This window comes from Chelon labrosus (genome assembly GCF_963514085.1).
Source record: "Chelon labrosus genome assembly, chromosome: 6".
Classification (NCBI taxonomy): domain Eukaryota; kingdom Metazoa; phylum Chordata; class Actinopteri; order Mugiliformes; family Mugilidae; genus Chelon; species Chelon labrosus.
In genome coordinates this window covers 25,904,640-25,922,975 of record NC_140342.1, presented here as the reverse complement: position 1 = coordinate 25,922,975, position 18,336 = coordinate 25,904,640, and the positions used below count along the sequence as shown (strand labels likewise).

The 18,336-nt window shown below is 44.6% G+C and overlaps 1 protein-coding gene across 2 annotated transcripts in view; it reads right to left on the bottom strand.

The window, feature by feature from the left end:
- The window catches only part of larp4b (La ribonucleoprotein 4B), a 39,142-nt gene extending 21,185 nt beyond the window's left edge, over window positions 1-17,957 (bottom strand). For both annotated transcript variants that reach the window (XM_084546305.1, XM_084546306.1), the window contains exons 1-2: window positions 17,394-17,957; window positions 12,012-12,145 (exon numbers count right to left, since the gene is read on the bottom strand). In XM_084546305.1, coding sequence (XP_084402431.1) covers window positions 12,012-12,092 — 81 coding nt within the window. In that variant the 5' untranslated portion in view covers window positions 12,093-12,145; window positions 17,394-17,957. The remainder of the gene's footprint in view (window positions 1-12,011; window positions 12,146-17,393) is intronic.
- Between the last annotated feature and the right edge of the window lie 379 nt (window positions 17,958-18,336).

The window sequence follows — 18,336 nt, the reverse complement described above, 5'->3', positions numbered from 1 at the left end:
TCATTAACCTCCTGTGGGATTACACTCGCGTTACGTTAGTTAAAACAGCTCCAATAAGGAAATAAAAGACTTAAATCACTGGTGATTTCCTCTCTGATTAGCAAATGTTCACATGGAAGATTTTCCCTGCATCTGACAAATAAATAACGTTCACTTTAGAGTTTTTTGCAGAGTCGAACTGAGCTACAATTTTAAACCAGTTCAACAAAATCTAAAAACATATCTGCAGTTCTTTATAATTATCTAACTGGAGCAAAGAGAAACCCGTGCTCTGCTCTGCAGCCGGCGCGGACGCCGGACGTACTCACAGGATCAAAGCAGCAGTTGAGCATGCATGTCTCACAGGCTAACAGGCTGTAGCCCAGAGCCGTGGTCAGAGCCAGCGTTTCATTGAGCTCCTGAGGCACGGCGGGCCAGGCGCTTCCCGTCGGCGGCGGTATAAGGCTCCACTGCATCAAATCCATGACTTGACACACAGAACTAGAGTCTAAGCATCTCCACGGGCAGAAAGAACAAGACTTCCGCGTAACACCGTCTCTCGCCTTGAGGTAAAACCTGGGCTCGTCCGAGTGGAGCCGGCACCGTCCGTCACGCGGCTCTAAGCCATTCTTGTCGAATCACAGGCGGCGCCACGCTCCGTCTGCCCTCCTCTGATCCGAGCTGCTGGGTTGATTCAGGGAATCTGATGACAGCGCCGAGGCTCCGCTGCCCTCGTGGGCTAGGCTGACGTTGCAGACGCTGACTGGCTGTCTCGCTCCCGTTAGACATTCATCCCTGCTTTTGTTTTGTCGCTGTTGCACTTCTGAGTCATTCTCCAGAAAAATAAATAAATAAATAAAGCGCCGGAGCTGTGCAGGGAGTGATGGAGCTGCACACCTGAGCTCAGATGAAGCCCGCTCCACTGATCCGCACGCTACAAAATCAGCCCAGAGGGCTTCGCTCAAATTAAATCAACCCTCTAGAGTCTTGGTTTTAATAGATTATTCCGCTAACGAGCTGGAGAGAAAAAAAGAAGAAGAAAAAGCTGGGGAAACCGGTTTTACTCAAGAAGAAGTTGAAGAGAGGGAGAAGCCTAAATAGATACGAGACCAGCATCAAAAGAGACACAGCTCCTGGGTCGTATTTCCCAAACAATGCACTAGGAGATCATTCAGGTTGTGTCCAGCCACACAGAGACAAACACACACCCCTGCCTATGCTAATAATCCAGCCCTGCACCGAGGTGAAACCTCCCACACCCGTCCAAACCGGCTGCCATAGAAACAGCAGCCGACATCACCGGATGTTTACATCGCTTGACCTTTCAAAAAATAAAAAATAAAAAAAGTAAAATGTCCCCTTCAATTCGCAGGAGGAAGAGGAGAAGGAAAAGGTTGTCTGCTTCCTCGATTGAGTTCGTATCTGAGGACGTGATTCATCGTGAACCGCGGACAGAAGCGAGTTACTGTCTGAGTCGTCGGAGGGCAGCAGGCGCAGCGCCGGGTTTATGGGTCTGCCCTAAATGAGGGGAGGGGAGGGGAGGCTCGCAACGGGCGAACACGGAGAAAGACAAACGTCCTTCAGGGAAGCAAACAAAAACAGAAAATGTGGATTTATGTGCCTGCAGAGGCTCGTCTTTCTTCCGTGACAGAATGTGAGGAGACACTCGGCCAGACGAGGAAAACATATCACAGTTTCTTTGCTCCTTGTCAAAGTTAACTTCTCCCAGCTACGGCAATTTCTCTTCAATGAAATCGACATGTCACTCACTACTGATCAGGGCTGCAACAAAGATTTATCTAAGGAGTCGATTTGTCCTTTAGTTAAGCGCTGAAATAATAAAAAGGATTTCCACTATTAAACTTCTAATCCTCTGAGGTCTATTGGCCTATAATTCTGACTACTTTACCTTTATGTTTATCTTGCCTTGTTTGGCATCATTCTTTTCAGCAAAACCTCACCTCATGTGTAACTTCAGTTATTTTTTCATTTTGACCTACTGTATTAACACATTGGACCTAAAACCAAACTAAAAACATAAAATCAGAGTAGGAAGAAGTTAGATTTTTCACTGTGAAAACCACAAACATGTCCAATGAACCATTTTTATGACTTAGAATGCAAACCTAAACTGTACATTTTAAGAGCATATGTACAAATTTAGCAAACAACAACTATTTACATTAAAATGCAGGACATGCATCAGGCTCAAATCTCTCAAACTCACTGCCGTCACTCCATAGACCGTGCACAGCGTCACTCCCAAAACTTTTCCCTCTTCCTTAGCAACCAGTGCCAAATAATTGTCTGATTGGTTGATGTGATGCAGCAGGTCAACAGGTTAGAACCCACAACCTTTATGCTAAACACTGATAAATGTTGCTAACACCCACTGAGATCTGACCGTGATCATATCTTAAATCTACCTGGTTTAGTTTAGAACTGCTGGGAAGTAGCACTGCCATGCTAACCATTAGCATCGGCTCTGACCACCAATCAACCATCAGACTCACCTGGATGAACAACTGAAAGTGACCTGCACAGCCTTTTTTCACTTGCGCAACATCGTCAAACTCCCGTATCAGGGTGATGCTGAAAAACTAGTTCATGCATTCATGTCTTCCAGGCTGGATTACTGCAATTCATTACTGTCAAGCTGTCAAAATAGCTCTTAAAAAAAGCCTCCAACTGATTCAAAATGAATCAGCAAGAGCACTGACGGGAATGAGCAAGAGAGATCATATTACTAAAGTTTTAGCTTCTCTTCATTGGCTCCCTTTAAAGTCTAGAATAGCATTTAAAATCCTCCTCCTTACATACAAGGCCCTTAAAGGCCTAGCTCCATCGTATCTTAAAGACCTCATTGTACCAGATCATCCCAACAGATCACTTTGATTTCAAAGTGCAGACCAACTTGTGGTCAGGCTTGAGACTTTCCTTTTTGATAAAGCTTATACTTGGGGCTGGACTGAATCATCCCATAGTTATGCTGCAATAGGCCTAGGCTGCTGGGGGACGATGCACTGAGCACATGTCCTCTGCTCTCTACTCTCTTCTCTCTCGCACTGAGCTCCTATCCTCTACTATCTTTTCTCTAACACCAAGCTCCTATCCTCTACTATCTCTTCTCTAACACCAAGCTCCTATCCTCTCCCTCTATCTCTTCTCTGACACCAAGCTCCTATCCTCTACTATCTCTTCTCTAACACCAAGCTCCTATCCTCTACTATCTCTTCTCTAACACCAAGCTCCTATCCTCTACTATCTCTTCGCTAACACCAAGCTCCTATCCTCTCCCTCTATCTCTTCTCTGACACCAAGCTCCTATCCTCTACTATCTTTTCTCTGACACCAAGCTCCTATCCTCTACTATCTTCTCTCTAACACCGAGCTCCTATCCTCTATCTTATCGAATTTCTTCTCTAGTACTATTCATGCAATTGTTTGCTACTACTGTATAGCATGTTAACTACAGCCTCTTTGCCACTTAAGAAGCACAAATCTTGCACATTACACATGTGAAATACATAAACGATTGAGCTGGTACCCGGTAATAAAGCAGAATAACTAGCCGTGGAAATTAGCTCAACAACAGCCTAAGCTAACATTAGCAGCTAGACGTGGAGACATCTTTTGAGCATTTAAGTTGTCTCTCGGTGCTCAGACTTAAAAACCAAAAGCATTCTGTTTCTGTCCCCATATACAACCAAAAGCATTTTTACATCCTGGCTCTTAGCCTGACATCTCCAGAAAAGACGCCCGACCCGATCACAGTCGGCGTCCACCTTTCTCTGTGTCTGTAACTGATTGGATTTTGACACGCAGCACTATAAATAGGTCATGTTCAATTTCTGGTCCGTTTCTAACGCATATGTGCAAGGCATATGGCGTTTCACTCCGTCTCTCTGGGTGTATGCATGCGTGTGAATAAGGAATGAGGTGGAAAACACAAGGGTTTGGTGGCAACACATGGCTTTGTGTTACTATGCCACCGCTTTAGACTGTGTTTTCATCACTGAGGATAAAAGAAATAAATTTATGTATAACTGGATCTTGATAAAAAGCAAAGTTACTGTTTAACTGTAATGTAATTTCTTGTTCCACCGTTTTAAGCTCTTCTGGGTGCTATTAGTTAAATGAGGTGTTTTGAATATTGCCAGGTTTAATACTCCATAATTAATTATTGTGCCATTTTAATCATGTTACACAGTCAGGCAGAAATGAGTGTGCAGCCCGAGCAGCAGGCACCTCTTTCTAAATTTGGAGGAAATGACTGACAACTTGTATGTGGGTTGATGATTTAGTTTTTACTTCAACTCCTCCAAAGCATCGCAGCTGCACATTTTGACTCCATTCAGACCTGAACTCAAACTAATCTGTGCAGACTTCTTGTCGATTCTACGACAAGGGGAAAAAGTTGTTTTCTCAGGAAACTCGACATCCTGATTTGTGTCTATTCCACCATGGAAGCGGTGTTTTTGGTTTTCTGGTGGCTTTTTCCCACCATGAATTATAATGAGACCTACAGCCTGAAGCATTAGCCCAATCGACTCCATCGTTTGCCCCTTTCCTTTTCGCCTCCAATCTTCTTTCCAATCTTGAGCATGCGTAAATGACGGTGGAAAAAGACACGAGGGGTCTTTCCGTTTCCTAATTTCAGAGGTCTTGGGGAAAAATGACTCTTACTTTGCCTGAAGGGCATCCGCTTTACTTTTCGCCCATTTCCTCAGCTATCCACATTCTTTCCTATTTGAGGAGGCTGATTGAACATCAACAAGGAAACATTAACACACAATACACCCTGTGCTTTGTTACGACCCGGCTCAACGTCCGCAACACAAAGTGGAGACAGAGCTGCAAATATAAATAGTTTAATTTGATAGTTAGATTTAGTAAAAGGCAAAAAGGAAGCAACAGGTGAGACGTGGTGTAAGCTTCTGCAGCCAAGATTACAGCCATGAACGAACTAAAGACGTCTGCGCTGCCGTTACAAGATCAGGGGAGGAGAAGCGGGACGAAACAATAGACTATGGTTCACACACAGAAATAGTACATAATACTTCTCTACAGCAGGAGCATGCTTCACTACACAGAGGAAACTCCAGTTTCTATTAAAGAAACTAGTTTAAGCAAATGTTTGAGCACAAAGAAGCTACATTTCCAGTGACACCCAAGCAAGAATGACATAAAGGATAAGAACATGTGAAATAAACAGAGTTTCTATCCAAACCAAGAAGATTGTGGCGCCACTAGCCAAGAAAGCCAGCCACCAGGCCAGGACATCTAATTTATACAGCTACTACAACTTACATTCAGTCTGACCTGCCGTGTCTTCCTGTTCAGGCCCTGTTCAGACCTTTCATTAACATCCTATCTGGGCTATGTGATCATGTAAAAGACAGTTGTGAACACCCACAGGATGCATCGAGGTTGCATTTGAGAGATCTGATCTCTGACCACATTTGGAGGTGGTCTGGGTCGCATTTGACCTCCTTCCTTTGGTAGTGTGAACGCACAATGCATCCTGAGTCACGTTAAAGACCACCTACTCAACAGGGGTGCCCTGTCTCATCTCATGCATTCATTAAGGCGGTCATGTTCGTGTATGAGGAGCCACGTGTGGTTAAGCATTTCCTCAATAATCACCGGTGTCTTTATTTACCTTTATTACCAGCGGTTCCGGTTCCGTATAGAAACTTCCAGGGTTGGAGGTGAGATAGTAGTCTCATAGTAGAGATCAATTAGAAACAGTAGATGTTAAAATATTCTACTACAGCCCAAAATGAGTGCAAAACTGTGAAGGGATCTCGAGAAATGAATTCAAATAAACGACATCTTGTTAAGTCGATGGCGGAGATCGTATCTTTCCCCGTTAACACCAAAGTTTACAAGTCTTTGGCAAGGAGCCGGTGTAATATCCGACCCCGGCGACCACATTTAGCCCCTGACACATCTTTGTACGGGTCGTGCATGTGCTGCCGTCAATCAACCCCGCGGGGCCGAGCAGCACGCTGGCAGAATCAACAGGCCGTGAGAATAAACTGAAGAGGGGATAGCGTGAAGGATTACCTGCGCAGGGAGGTCTGCGAAAGGAAATCACACACACAGGCATAATCACCTTAGCATGAGAAGCTCTCCCCCCACCCCCTCACCCCCGCCGCCCTCGTAGGACACTTTCAACCCTGGGATGTTTTCGCTCCATTTTCATTTCCTGTATTTACAGGCTACTGGCACAGTCGCTGCACTTCTTTCTAGGATACATCCAGGTACTCACAAATGAAATAACGTTTGTGAGTCATTGAGCCAACTTTACATTTAAACTATTAATAGCTCATGTGTCTATATATGTAGTAGGATGTTTGACGATGTGTTATTTCTGGATGCACGTCCAAAAGTGTTGAGAAACAGCAAATATAAGCAGATCCTGGTGAGATATTCAATCCCAAAAGTCACAGGGATGCAAACAGGAAGTAGAACATTGACTTTTTAGTGAATCTGAGTCATGAATAGTCATAGTAATTATGTTTTAATCCAATTTCTAAACAGATCCATGGACGTCCGTCATGGAAAAACTCTTATTTTAGATTGGGTGATACGTCTTTAACAAATACAGGTCATTATCTTTTATCAAGCAGAGGCCACATGGCGCACACGCTCACTTGCCACTTGATTAGGCACACTAGTGAAAAAAAAAAATGAATGCATTAGGCTACAACAGTCCTGCAATAAATCTCATCTCCCTGAAGGTTATAGTATTTCTTGTTTGTCACAGATAACCAGAGGCTGAAATGATCGTCCAGGTGAATTACCACCTTTCTGACGCAGTTTCAACATCGACTGAACGTCACAACAGTCGTGAAGGAGGATTTAGTGCATTAGAATACATCAGGTGTACCTAATGACGTGGCCAGTGAGTGTAAATCCCTATTTGCAATGATGATACAACAATGCAAACTAGGGACGTCCTGATCAAGCTATTTTGCCTCCTGATCCGGAGTATCGTCCGATCTAATCTTAAATGTCCAAAAGTTGGTCCCCTGTAGATTCCTGAAGTCTTTTCTTGTCTTTTCCTGGATTCAGTCCAATAAATATTTCTGTCAAGGGATAAACCGAAAATGCACCGAAAATTTATCGCCGAAACAACACGGCCGAAACAGGATGTCGTGATGATGCAAGCAACAACCGCAACAATTTTCAGCCGAAAATGGCCCAAAAGTGCATTTTCGGTTTTCTGCCGAAGATTTTCGGTGCATCCCTATTTCTGTCCGAGTTAATGTAGTGTGGAGAGGGTAGCTGGTACCTTGGCTGCAGAAAACCTGTGTTCTAGACTCCAGATTTTGGTTCTTCTTCTTTGATTTCCGGCAGCTTTGATGCTGGCCAACCACCGTTAAAGCAGAAGTGTGTGATTTTGGTTTCCAGAAGACCTTTCAACAAATAACTACAGAAGACGAGGCTTGGCTAAAGCATGATACCGATGCAATAATTTAAAAAAAATTGGGACGTCCCTTGTGCAAAGTGACAATAGCTTTGTACTTCCATAGATAAATGACTAATTTATCAACCATTACTTCAGCTGAAAACACTAAGACTCTAACTTCTGTACATGTCAACTCAGTTCAGAGCAAATTTTATCAAACTGGCTTCGACTGCCCCATCAGTTCCTCCAATGTCTGATTGGACCTGACCTAACTTGGCAATGATTGAAGTAACATTTTTGTCTGTATGCAAGACACAAGCAATCCTTTCTCATAATAAACAAGTCTGCACGCAAAGCAGTCAGAGTTTCAGCCTTTACTTTTCTTGGTAGTAAAAGTAAAACCGGTTTTCCACATTCTCAGCTTAAAACCACTTATGTTCAGCTGCGTACATGGCCCCAATTTCTGAGTTATGACTTCAACACATTTCTTTTATTTTTGAGCGATGACGTTTCCAAAAATAGTTTTTTTTTTTTTTATCGACTTGGGTCTGATTCACACCCACGGTGACCTTTTTAACAAACGTTTCAAACACGCCCACCACAAACTGAGAAGACAGATGAGTGCAGAAGATGCTTCCCATGTTTCACAGGCGCTGACGATCTGAGGCCACACAGCGAGACTGGAAGTTGTCAGTGTGGTTTATCTTTCCCAAAGAAGCGCATAAACCGCTGGTTCGACAGCTTATTTATCACTTCTTCTTTTAAACAATCGAGGCTTCTTGTTTTGTCTAGAAATGTGTCGCAATAAGTGGCAAAAAAATAAGATTGAATTTCTCAAACAATACTGGATAGAAGCATTTAAATGTCACCCATCACCAGTGACCTGACTCTTAGCTACTTCTGCTTCATTTCTTCTGAAAGTCAAATTGTTCATGTCTGAGAGCAGCATCCCTAACAAGGTAATTTTCCACTTAATTTCCACCGGTAACATATTGGGCAATTCACGCGGCGTTATCTCGCAAAACACATGGGCTGTGGGTTTAACAGTTCTGTACGAGTTTTACGTGGTCCCTCCAAAATTAATCAGCACATATTTAATATAAAATCAGCCTCCTGACAGCTGGCCCCGTTTCCACCCACCCCTAACCTCCTCGTATTGTTTTATGTCTTGCCTAAGTGTGGAGTGAACTGCGACCGCATTAATCCCCCGAACTAGAACGCTTCAATCCTTCACCGTCGAGCCAAAAAAATGTAAAACATCCTCTTGCTTACTGCGCTCGTACGCCGTTTTAGCAGACGGCCTGCAATTAACTTCAGCTGCTACCCTTGTGTTAAGAGGGGAACGCGCTAATAAAAAGGAGGAGACAAAGTTTAACGGGCCGTGCTCTGTTTGGGGGTAACTCTACGTCTCGCTTCCAGCAGCAGCAGAAGGAAAAGCAAAATGTTTTCAACGCTTGAAACAAACAATTAGACGAGTAATCAGGTAGAAGAAGTCTAGATTTAAGTTATTAATGAAGAACTAGTTAGTTTAAAACTATTTCAGATGTCGCTCTGCAAAATATGGATGCAACAACATGTAAGTAAACATGTTAGATTTGTGTGGAATACACTGATGCAGAATCCTTTCAATGATTTTTCTCTCATAAGTGCCAAAAATTGACAGAAAAAGCTTGAGAACGAACGCCAGGAATTGGGGAATTATTTACACACACCCAATTTATAAAAGTGAAACCGTCCACAGCTGTAGCAGGATGGTTATGAACGAGCATCTCAACAGAGAAGATCCGTCACGGTGTTCTGGACCTCAAAACGACTTGAAAGTCGAAGTATTCCAGTGACTTTAATCTGATTGTTGGTTGGTGGTCTGAGTGGTTGTGTATTTTAGACAACAAAAGACTCTCTGGAGCAGATGCTAATGGCTAGCATGTCAGCGCTAGTCTCCAGTGCATTTACAAGTTGTAAGCAGTTTGGTTCTGCACACACAGACCAATAAAACTCAACTATGTAGATTGCCACTAATGTTATGATCCAAGTGGGTGGAAGCAACCTTTATCAGGTCGTAATTGTCGTGAATAGGGCAATAGGGCTTAGTTGAATAGTATTGTTAAGATAGAAGTTTGAAATTGGTTCCAAGTTCACATGGTATCATGAGTTGACAGTCGAAGTTGTGTCTCTTATTTACGGTTTAACAAAGAGTTCGTTATTTGAGTCCAAAAGCAAAAAGGGAAACATTCATTGCTTACGACTTCTAACATCTGAGAACTGACGGCTTTTGTTTTGTACTGTTGTTAATTTAACCAAGCACGGGAGATTTGATCTACCTGCTCGTGTGAAGTTCATTCGCCTGTTTCCGACCACAGATAACGTCACCTGTTTGTGTCCCAATGGAGACCTTTGATTATCTGAAACTGATGCGCCTGCAAAGATCTGCTGGGCCGATTAAATCATGTGGGCGGGATTTATGCACCGTGGAGTTGAATTTATAGGCTGCTTAGACTTCTGTTGGAAGTTGACGCTGAGGCTACCTTCACAGAGCCTAGCGCCGTAGCCTGACGTGCACCTCCCCAGAAATGTAACTACGAGCCGCGGTGACATAGACCACAAGAGCTGTGATTGGTCCGCTTGGTAGCAGCGTGTTTCCACTTTAGTATTTCCAGCTGCTTCTCCATCTCCGCAATTTTCAAATTGATTGTTTTGGATCAATAAAGATGGAACACATGGAGGAAAGGTTAACTGAGGAGGTTTGACTCGTGTTTGGCAAAATCCAGCAAAAGTTTTGGCGAAAGTTTCAGTCGCCGTTGTTGAAAGTGAACCAGGAAGTAGAAACAACACAGCGGCGATTAGCGTTTGGGCGGAGTTGTTACAGAGCGAGCCAGACTGACGAGCGCACAAGTAGAAATGACTCGCACCAACGTAGGCTACAAACGTAGGCCCGTGCGTTTAGGTCCCACAGTACAATCTAAGCGCCTTTAGTTTCCAACTGAACGACTCTGATTGGTTGGGGGACTATCCAGGTGTGTGCAAAGGTATTTAATTTCGTTTTATCAGCAATTTGAAGAAGCATATTTCTTGTGTTTTGACATTTGCTGACAATTCTTTAGTAGCATTATTAGTTGCAGACACAAAACTAAACCACCTTTATCAAAAACAAATCAGGGCAAGAATCTGTAGATAATAACGACAACGACATCATCCACACCTAAACTAACTAAACGTCTCATTTTCAGTCCCGACGCTCGACTGTCAGCTCCTGTATGTTCAGCATGTCGTCTCACGAACCGAAGACAATCCAAACTCGACCGCTGCTGCTCTGCTGAACCCAAAGACGTATGGCTCAGTTTTTAAACGCCGGCCTTCACGCTCCGACGACAAACTAAATGTCACGCCTGTGATCTATAGGACGGAGCGTTACAGGCTCCGTGGAAAAGAGAGAAATAAAAACAGGTCATGGTTATCCGGTTACAGGAGGCGCCTCCTCTTTTTCTCTGGGTCCCGATTCTTTGCCGAGGACTTCTCTATTATATGAACATAATCAGTGTGGGACATCAGTCAAAGGCGGGCTGTGGCTGGTATGACGCTAGTTTAGCTGAACTGGTTTCATTATCACAAAGATGGAACAAAAATAATATTTAAGGCTTAACTCTTCCTTCTGTCGGCGTCTTGATTAAATAAAATAAATGTTTAATGACATGAGATAGTAAATATTGGTGGAACTATCACACACACGACAACACTGGAGCCAGACCTGCATCCTAGTGAATGGAGACGCAAAGTGGCCCAACAAGACCGACTGAAACCCAATACATGTTGTACTCTCAATGCAATGTATTGACACAGATCAGCCACAAAATTATGACCACAGACAGGAAAAGTAAATAACATCAATCATCTTGTGACAGTTCAGTGTTCTGCTGGGAAACTTTTGGACCTGGCATTCATTCATGTGGATGTTACTTAGACATGTAGCACCCACCTAGACCAGACCAGACACCCCCACCCCATAGCAGTGACACTCCTTGATGGCAGCAGCCACAGACACACACACAAAAACACTAAAGGAACAAAGGAACAACTAAAAAAAAAACATAAGAACAGCACAAGGTGTTGACCTGGCCTCCAAATTCACTAGATCCCAAACTGATCAAGTATCTGTGGGATGATCCACAGAGGAACCTCCCCTCAGAAGGACCATGTCCATTCTCTCATGAGTCAGAACTGTTTTGGAGGCACAAGGGAGACCTACACAATATTAAGAAGGTGGTCATAATGTTATGCCTGAGTGTAGGAGGACTGGTCTGCAGCTCACACAGCCCCAACCTAAAACCACTTGATGTTCTGACTCCTACGTGTCAGACCGCTGCAGACCAGGAACCAGGAGATGCTCTGACCCGGTCCTCTTGTCGTCACAGTTTGACCCTCGTCAAAGTCCCTCACGTCCTTCCACAAGTCCATTTTCCCCCCCATCAGCTTTGAGGACAAACTGTCCCACCCACTGACAGGAGCCATGATAGATAACCACATAAATTAGTGGTAGCCACCCGTCAGTGGTCATAATGTAAAAGCAGTTTAAGTTAAAACCGACTCAAAGGTCTGAATGTAAAAACGTAAAACTCACCAAATGAGAGTTCTCTTTTGCCTCTTGTACTTGCTGCACCTGTGGTTCAGCTACAACTTTCGTGTCCTGGTCAGAAGTCATGAGCCGTCTGCTTCTTGGCTCCTCAGGGAGAAGTCTCTGCGTCACCAAGTAAGCTACAGGGGTAAAGGGGTGGGGGGGGGGGGGGGGGGCACAGAGGGGACAAACAAGTTAGATGTGAGAATGGATGCATGTCCGATAGCAACTTTAACACAAAACCTACACGGATTGTTTTTAAAAAAGCTCTTAATGTTCATCGCTTCATCGACCCCGACTCAAACATAAACGCAGCTTGAATATAATGAATCAAAACATGGAGATATACACTCACTGGCCGCTTCATTAGGTACACCAGGGGGAACAAATACGTTTTAATATAACAGTCCTGCTTTGAAACTAAAAGAAAAAAGTTGTAGTGTTATTAAAAGTTATGGAAAAGATTTTAAATTTGTGCAAATATTGTTATTATTCCTTTTTCACAACTACAGCTGTGTCTTTCTCTTCTCTTAAATTAGTCACTGGTCTCATGGCGTATTTGAATCCCAGGTTTCAAGCGTATATGTTCAGAAATCGAGAATGCGAGTTTTCCTTTCTTTCAAAAATGCAGCGTACAATCGAATTGTACTTCTCCATTGACATGTGTTCCTATTATTTTGGCAGCCCCATTTCAGCCAGTGGGTCAGGCTGTTTAACAACAATGATCATCCGATTGAATTACCACCTATCTGACGCTGTTCCAACATTAACTGAACAGTCTTGAAAGAGGATTTAGAACAGGGACGTCATATTAAAATTACTTCTTTTCCACTACTGTACCTAATGAAGTGGCCGGCGAGTTTATACCCATATTTGCAGTGACGATAACTTATTCTTTCCCCAGATAGATTACTCATTCATCCGTCATCTCTGCAGCTGACGACACCGAGACAATAACTTCTGAACGTGTCAGTTAAAACCAGTCAAATCTGGCTTCCTGTTTACCACCATATGCTCCCCGCGCAACGATCATCCAGCTGAATTACCACCTTCCTGACGCGGTTCCAACATAAACCGAACAGACGCGAAGGAGGAGTTGGCGCAGGACTGATATTAGAACGCCTTTGCTTTCACTGGGGTACCTAATGAAGCGGCAAGTAAGCCAAGTATCTTGATAAAGGTGGTTTAGTTTGACAGAAAATACGTCAAATCTGACATTTGAGACGTAACCAGTGAGTACTTCACAAAAAGGTTGATTTAGAGCAGGACAGTTACACTAGTTGTCACTTGTGTACCTAATGAACTGGCCAGTGAGTACTATAGTAGTGCAGCGCCGCCATTATTCTGAGAAAACTCTCGGTCTAATTCCACCTGCAGGCTACGGGAACGGCAGAAGGGACATCACTTCTAGACATACTGAACAATACGTCAGCCGCAGACGTGCTGGGAAACTTGGTTAGACTGGTTTGACCGAGTTTAAAAAAAACTTTTATGGGAACAAGAGAACAAACAGCCTCAGCTATCTCCACGTCTATCCCACGGACGACGTCTCAGAGGCGGGCAGAGACACAGATTTACACGAGCAGTGATTGATCCAACTTTAGACGCTTAATTCAAGAGAGAAATACGTTCCGTCTCCTGAGGACGCTGGCGACAGGTTTACTGTAAAAGACATGGAAGTTGGACGTCAAATGCAGATTACAAAACTGGCTTTCAGATCAAATCAAAAATAATGATTTAACGACAAAGTAAAATCCAATTCATCCCAAAGTTTGTACACTTCAATAGTCAAAATGAAAATGTAAAAGAATAGGACGAGACAAAATCTGAACAGTAGAGTTTTTAAAGCAATATTTTGGTCTCTGAACAGGAGGCAGGGAATCGTTGCCATGGCGAAGTGGACGGATACGAGGCTGAAATGCTCTCGACCAATAGGAGCCACTGATACAGTTGATTGACATATGACGCAAAAACAGAGCTTCGGGCCGAGCCTGATCTTTGTTTTAGGTCTGCCACAAACGAAACCTATGTCATTGTAGCCTCAAAACGCTGTCGCCGTCTTCTTCTTCTGTTTTAATGGCAGTTGGCTAGCGTCAAAGCTGCCAGAAGAAGAAGAAGAAGAAGAAGAAAAATCACACGACTAAACATGCCTGCTGTAAATTTGTAAATCGTGCAGCGTGGATGTTTTGGTGAGGTGGTAGTAGTTGATCGTCATTTAATGCTACCAACTAGATTCAACACTGAGTCCACTCAGACAACAAACACTGAATGTTTAAAAGTTTCCTGGAGACAGCGTCAAGGAGAACAATCTTAATCCAGAGAGGGTTAGGGAGTTTATGGCAGCGTTGGATGACCAGAACATTTGTGGAGTAGAGAACACAAGGTACCAGCTACCCTCTCCACACTACATTAACTTTGACAGAAAGATTTATTGGACTGAATCCAGTCCACTCTAGGAGAAGACAAGGAAGACAGGGACAGACTTTAGGAAGCTACAGGAGACCAACTCTAGGAGAAGACAAGGAAGACAAGGACAGACTTTAGGAAGACACAGGAGACCAACTCTAGGAGAAGACAAGGAAGACGAGGAAAGACTTTAGGACGCTACAGGAGACCAACTCTAGGAGAAGACAAGGAAGACAAGGACAGACTTTAGGACGCTACAGGAGACCAACTCTAGGAGAAGACGAGGAAGACAAGGACAGACTTTAGGAAGCTACAGTAGACCAACTCTAGGAGAAGACAGGGAAGACAAGGACAGACTTTAGGACGCTACAGGAGACCAACTCTAGGAGAAGACAAGGAAGACAAGGACAGACTTTAGGAAGCTACAGGAGACCAACTCTAGGAGAAGACAAGGACAGACTTTAGGAAGCTACGGGAGACCAACTCTAGGAGAAGACAAGGAAGACAAGGAAAGACTTTAGGAAGCTACAGGAGACCAACTCTAGGAGAAGACAAGGACAGACTTCGGGAAGCTACAGGAGACCAACTCTAGGAGAAGACAAGGAAGACAAGGACAGACTTTAGGACGCTACAGGAGACCAACTCTAGGAGAAGACAAGGAAGACAAGGAAAGACTTTAGGAAGCTACAGGAGACCAACTCTAGGAGAAGACAAGGAAGACAAGGACAGACTTCGGGAAGCTACAGGAGACCAACTCTAGGAGAAGACAAGGAAGACAAGGACAGACTTTAGGACGCTACAGGAGACCAACTCTAGGAGAAGACAAGGACAGACTTTAGGACGCTACAGGAGACCAACTCTAGGAGAAGACAAGGAAGACAAGGACAGAATTTAGGACGCTACAGGAGACCAACTCTAGGAGAAGACGAGGAAGACAAGGACAGACTTTAGGACACTACAGGAGACCAACTCTAGGAGAAGACAAGGAAGACAAGGACAGACTTTAGGAAGCTACAGGAGACCAACTCTAGGAGAAGACAAGGAAGACAAGGACAGACTTTAGGAAGCTACAGGAGACCAACTCTAGGAGAAGACAAGGAAGACAAGGACAGACTTTAGAAAGCTACAGGAGACCAACTCTAGGACATTTAACATCAGATCGGGCGATACTGAATATTAAAAGATCGGTATCAGGAGACAAAAAATTGATCGAGTCTCTCCGTTGGGAACGGATTGATCCACGTTTAGTCGCCATTGTTTGAAGACCCTCAACGTGACTGATTAACATTTTGTAGAGTGACTGCAGACAAACCAACCAACACGTAAACCTGTCGCGAGAATATAAAACCAAGCTTAAGTCTCTGGGAAGTTGGGAAGTCGACTTATTTACAGGAAAATAATCCGTGGCTTTACAGATCAGCAACTCGTGACAGACGTTATTATGTTGATGTTTAGGTCCAGGTTTCAGCACCTGCTCTCCCATTGGTCGATCGCTCCCACTACATCTGACCCCGACCCATCCCTGGAAACGCTCTCCTCTTTCTGTCCCCGCTGGTTTGTAAGCGCAGCGATAATCCGCCACAACAATCGGGCGCCTGTCTCTTGACACGGGCCCTCGTTGTGTTTGCACACAAAGCAGAAAAAAAAAAAAAAAGAATGGCCCCGGCTGTAAAGCCTGCGACCTTTGATCCACAAGCGGAGACGTGCCACCGCCGATGAATGCGGGGCTGAACGCCGGGTCTCCGCCGGGTCTGCTCGGCCGCGGGATGAACTTCTACTTTATTTACTTTTTCCTTTTAGGAGATGAACTCCTCAGTCTGCTGTAAATCGTCGTGGTTCATGTTTAAACTCCAAAAGCATCCAGAATCTAGATCCACGCTTAAAAAAAACAAAAAAACAAACGCGGATTTCTGTCTGACTGAGACAACCTCACGGAGATCAATAAGTAAATATTTAAAAAGTCTGCAGCAAACACATTTAAAGGATATATAACTGCACTCGAGTGTCTTGATTTGCCTCCAGCTCAGAGACCAGGGGGTAAATCACAAGACTCCCGGTGTATTTTGACCCGACACGCGTCGTAAAACCACCCTGGACCCAGGTCCAAATACATGTCCACATTTCCTCTCCACAAGCAGTGAGTCAATGACAATGTCTAGACAAGGCCTGAACCAAAACACCACCCTCATCATCCTCCTCCTCCTCCTCCTCATCCTCTCTCTCTCCTGGCTCGTTTCCACCCTGCCTGATCACAATAGGTGATTTATGACCCAAATGTTGCTCCAAATTAAGCTTGACGTTCAACACCACCGGTGGAAATAAAACTATTTATAGTCGGTGGGTTACCGCTGGTGGAGGATGGTCACTAGGCATCTTGGATGTCCCCCCTCCTTGCGGTGGGAGACAGGTGGCCGGTGCTGATCTCCAATCCAAACAGGTTAGCAGACAATCCGGGTTTGTTCGGATCAACTTTACCAACTCAACCCGCTGCAACAACTTCCACCAAAGACGCAATGCAGGCGGATTTAGAAGCTGACACAGCCGAGAGAGACTGCAGCTCACACATGCCATGCCTCCCCCCACCACCACCACCCCCCTCCCGTGCCACACCGGGGGCCACATCCAGCGACACTCCTCCCGTCCCCGAGCGATAGCTGAATGTGGCTAATAAATAAACAACACGGAGCCGGGGGCTGTTCGAGCCGCAGACACGTCCAGATAGTTGTCTCTCCCGTTAGCTGGCCTCACAGCACCAGCGTCCAATGAAAGATGGCGACCTCCGGCGTGATTTCGCGGATTCCCTCCCCCCCCCAAATCGTTTTTGAATCAAGCTAATATTTAGTTAGCAGCTTGAGCTAACTTTTTCAACCCACTTCCGAGCAGAGACAAGTGCTGTTGACAGCGTCCGCCCTTCGCTGTCTCCTGCTCCGGAGCTCACTGCCCACTGGCAATAAGTTGTGAAAACAGTTTCTCAGTACTCACCTGTCAACTCTCACTGCACGGCAATGCGAATGCTGTGGTGGTGGTGGTGGTGGTAGTGGCAGCTGATGGTGGTGGTGATGGGCTGAGGCCTTGAATTGGCTTCCAGGCTCAAATACGCAAGGTATTAGCTAGCAGGCTATGTCGAGCACGCTAGCTAACAAACAAACCGGCTCACCGCTTTAAAACCTCACCGCGAACAGTCTCCGGATATCATGGGGGAAAACAGCCACGGACACTCGCGGTGGAATGGCTAAAAAACGACGCCCCCCTGAAAACCGACTGCCAGATTAAAATAAAAAAATAAACGGGCTCCCCCGACCGACACTGCAAGCTAGTTAGCAAGTGAGCTAGCTAAGAGTTAGCTAGGTGGCTAGCTAGCTAGCTTGCCTATCAACTTTGTGCAGTCGGGCTCGATAAATCTGGCGCCTGGGATCTCGAGCGGAGCAACGTCCTCACGGTCGACAGGAGGCGAAAAGCAGCCGAGAAACCCTGAAACCGGGGGAATGGACGTTACTCGGGTCTCGAGTCTTTTCCGATCGATCACAGGCACTCGTTTACTGCTAAAGATGAGAGGGGGGATTTTGGAATGGAGAAGTCGGCGTTTCCTTTCCCTTTCGTGTGCAGCAGCAAAGATCGTCTATGGTGGCGCGGATGAATCACCGAATCAGAAAGGTTCTCAGCAACGACCCCTGGTTCCGATTTCTTGGGAAACAGAAACTTTCCAGGTTAATGCGATTCAGAAATGTTTTACAGATCACTGACACGAATCTAAATAAAACAAACAAAAGGTTTTAAGTTTGCATTTCAAAATGCCACAACTGTCAAAAGTTGCGGGCAGTAAAACATTGTTGTCCCCAAGGTTGGAAAATAAATAAGACTCAAAATAATCAAAACAATATAAACATATAAAGTGGTCTATCATCAGCGTATCAGCGGATAGAGA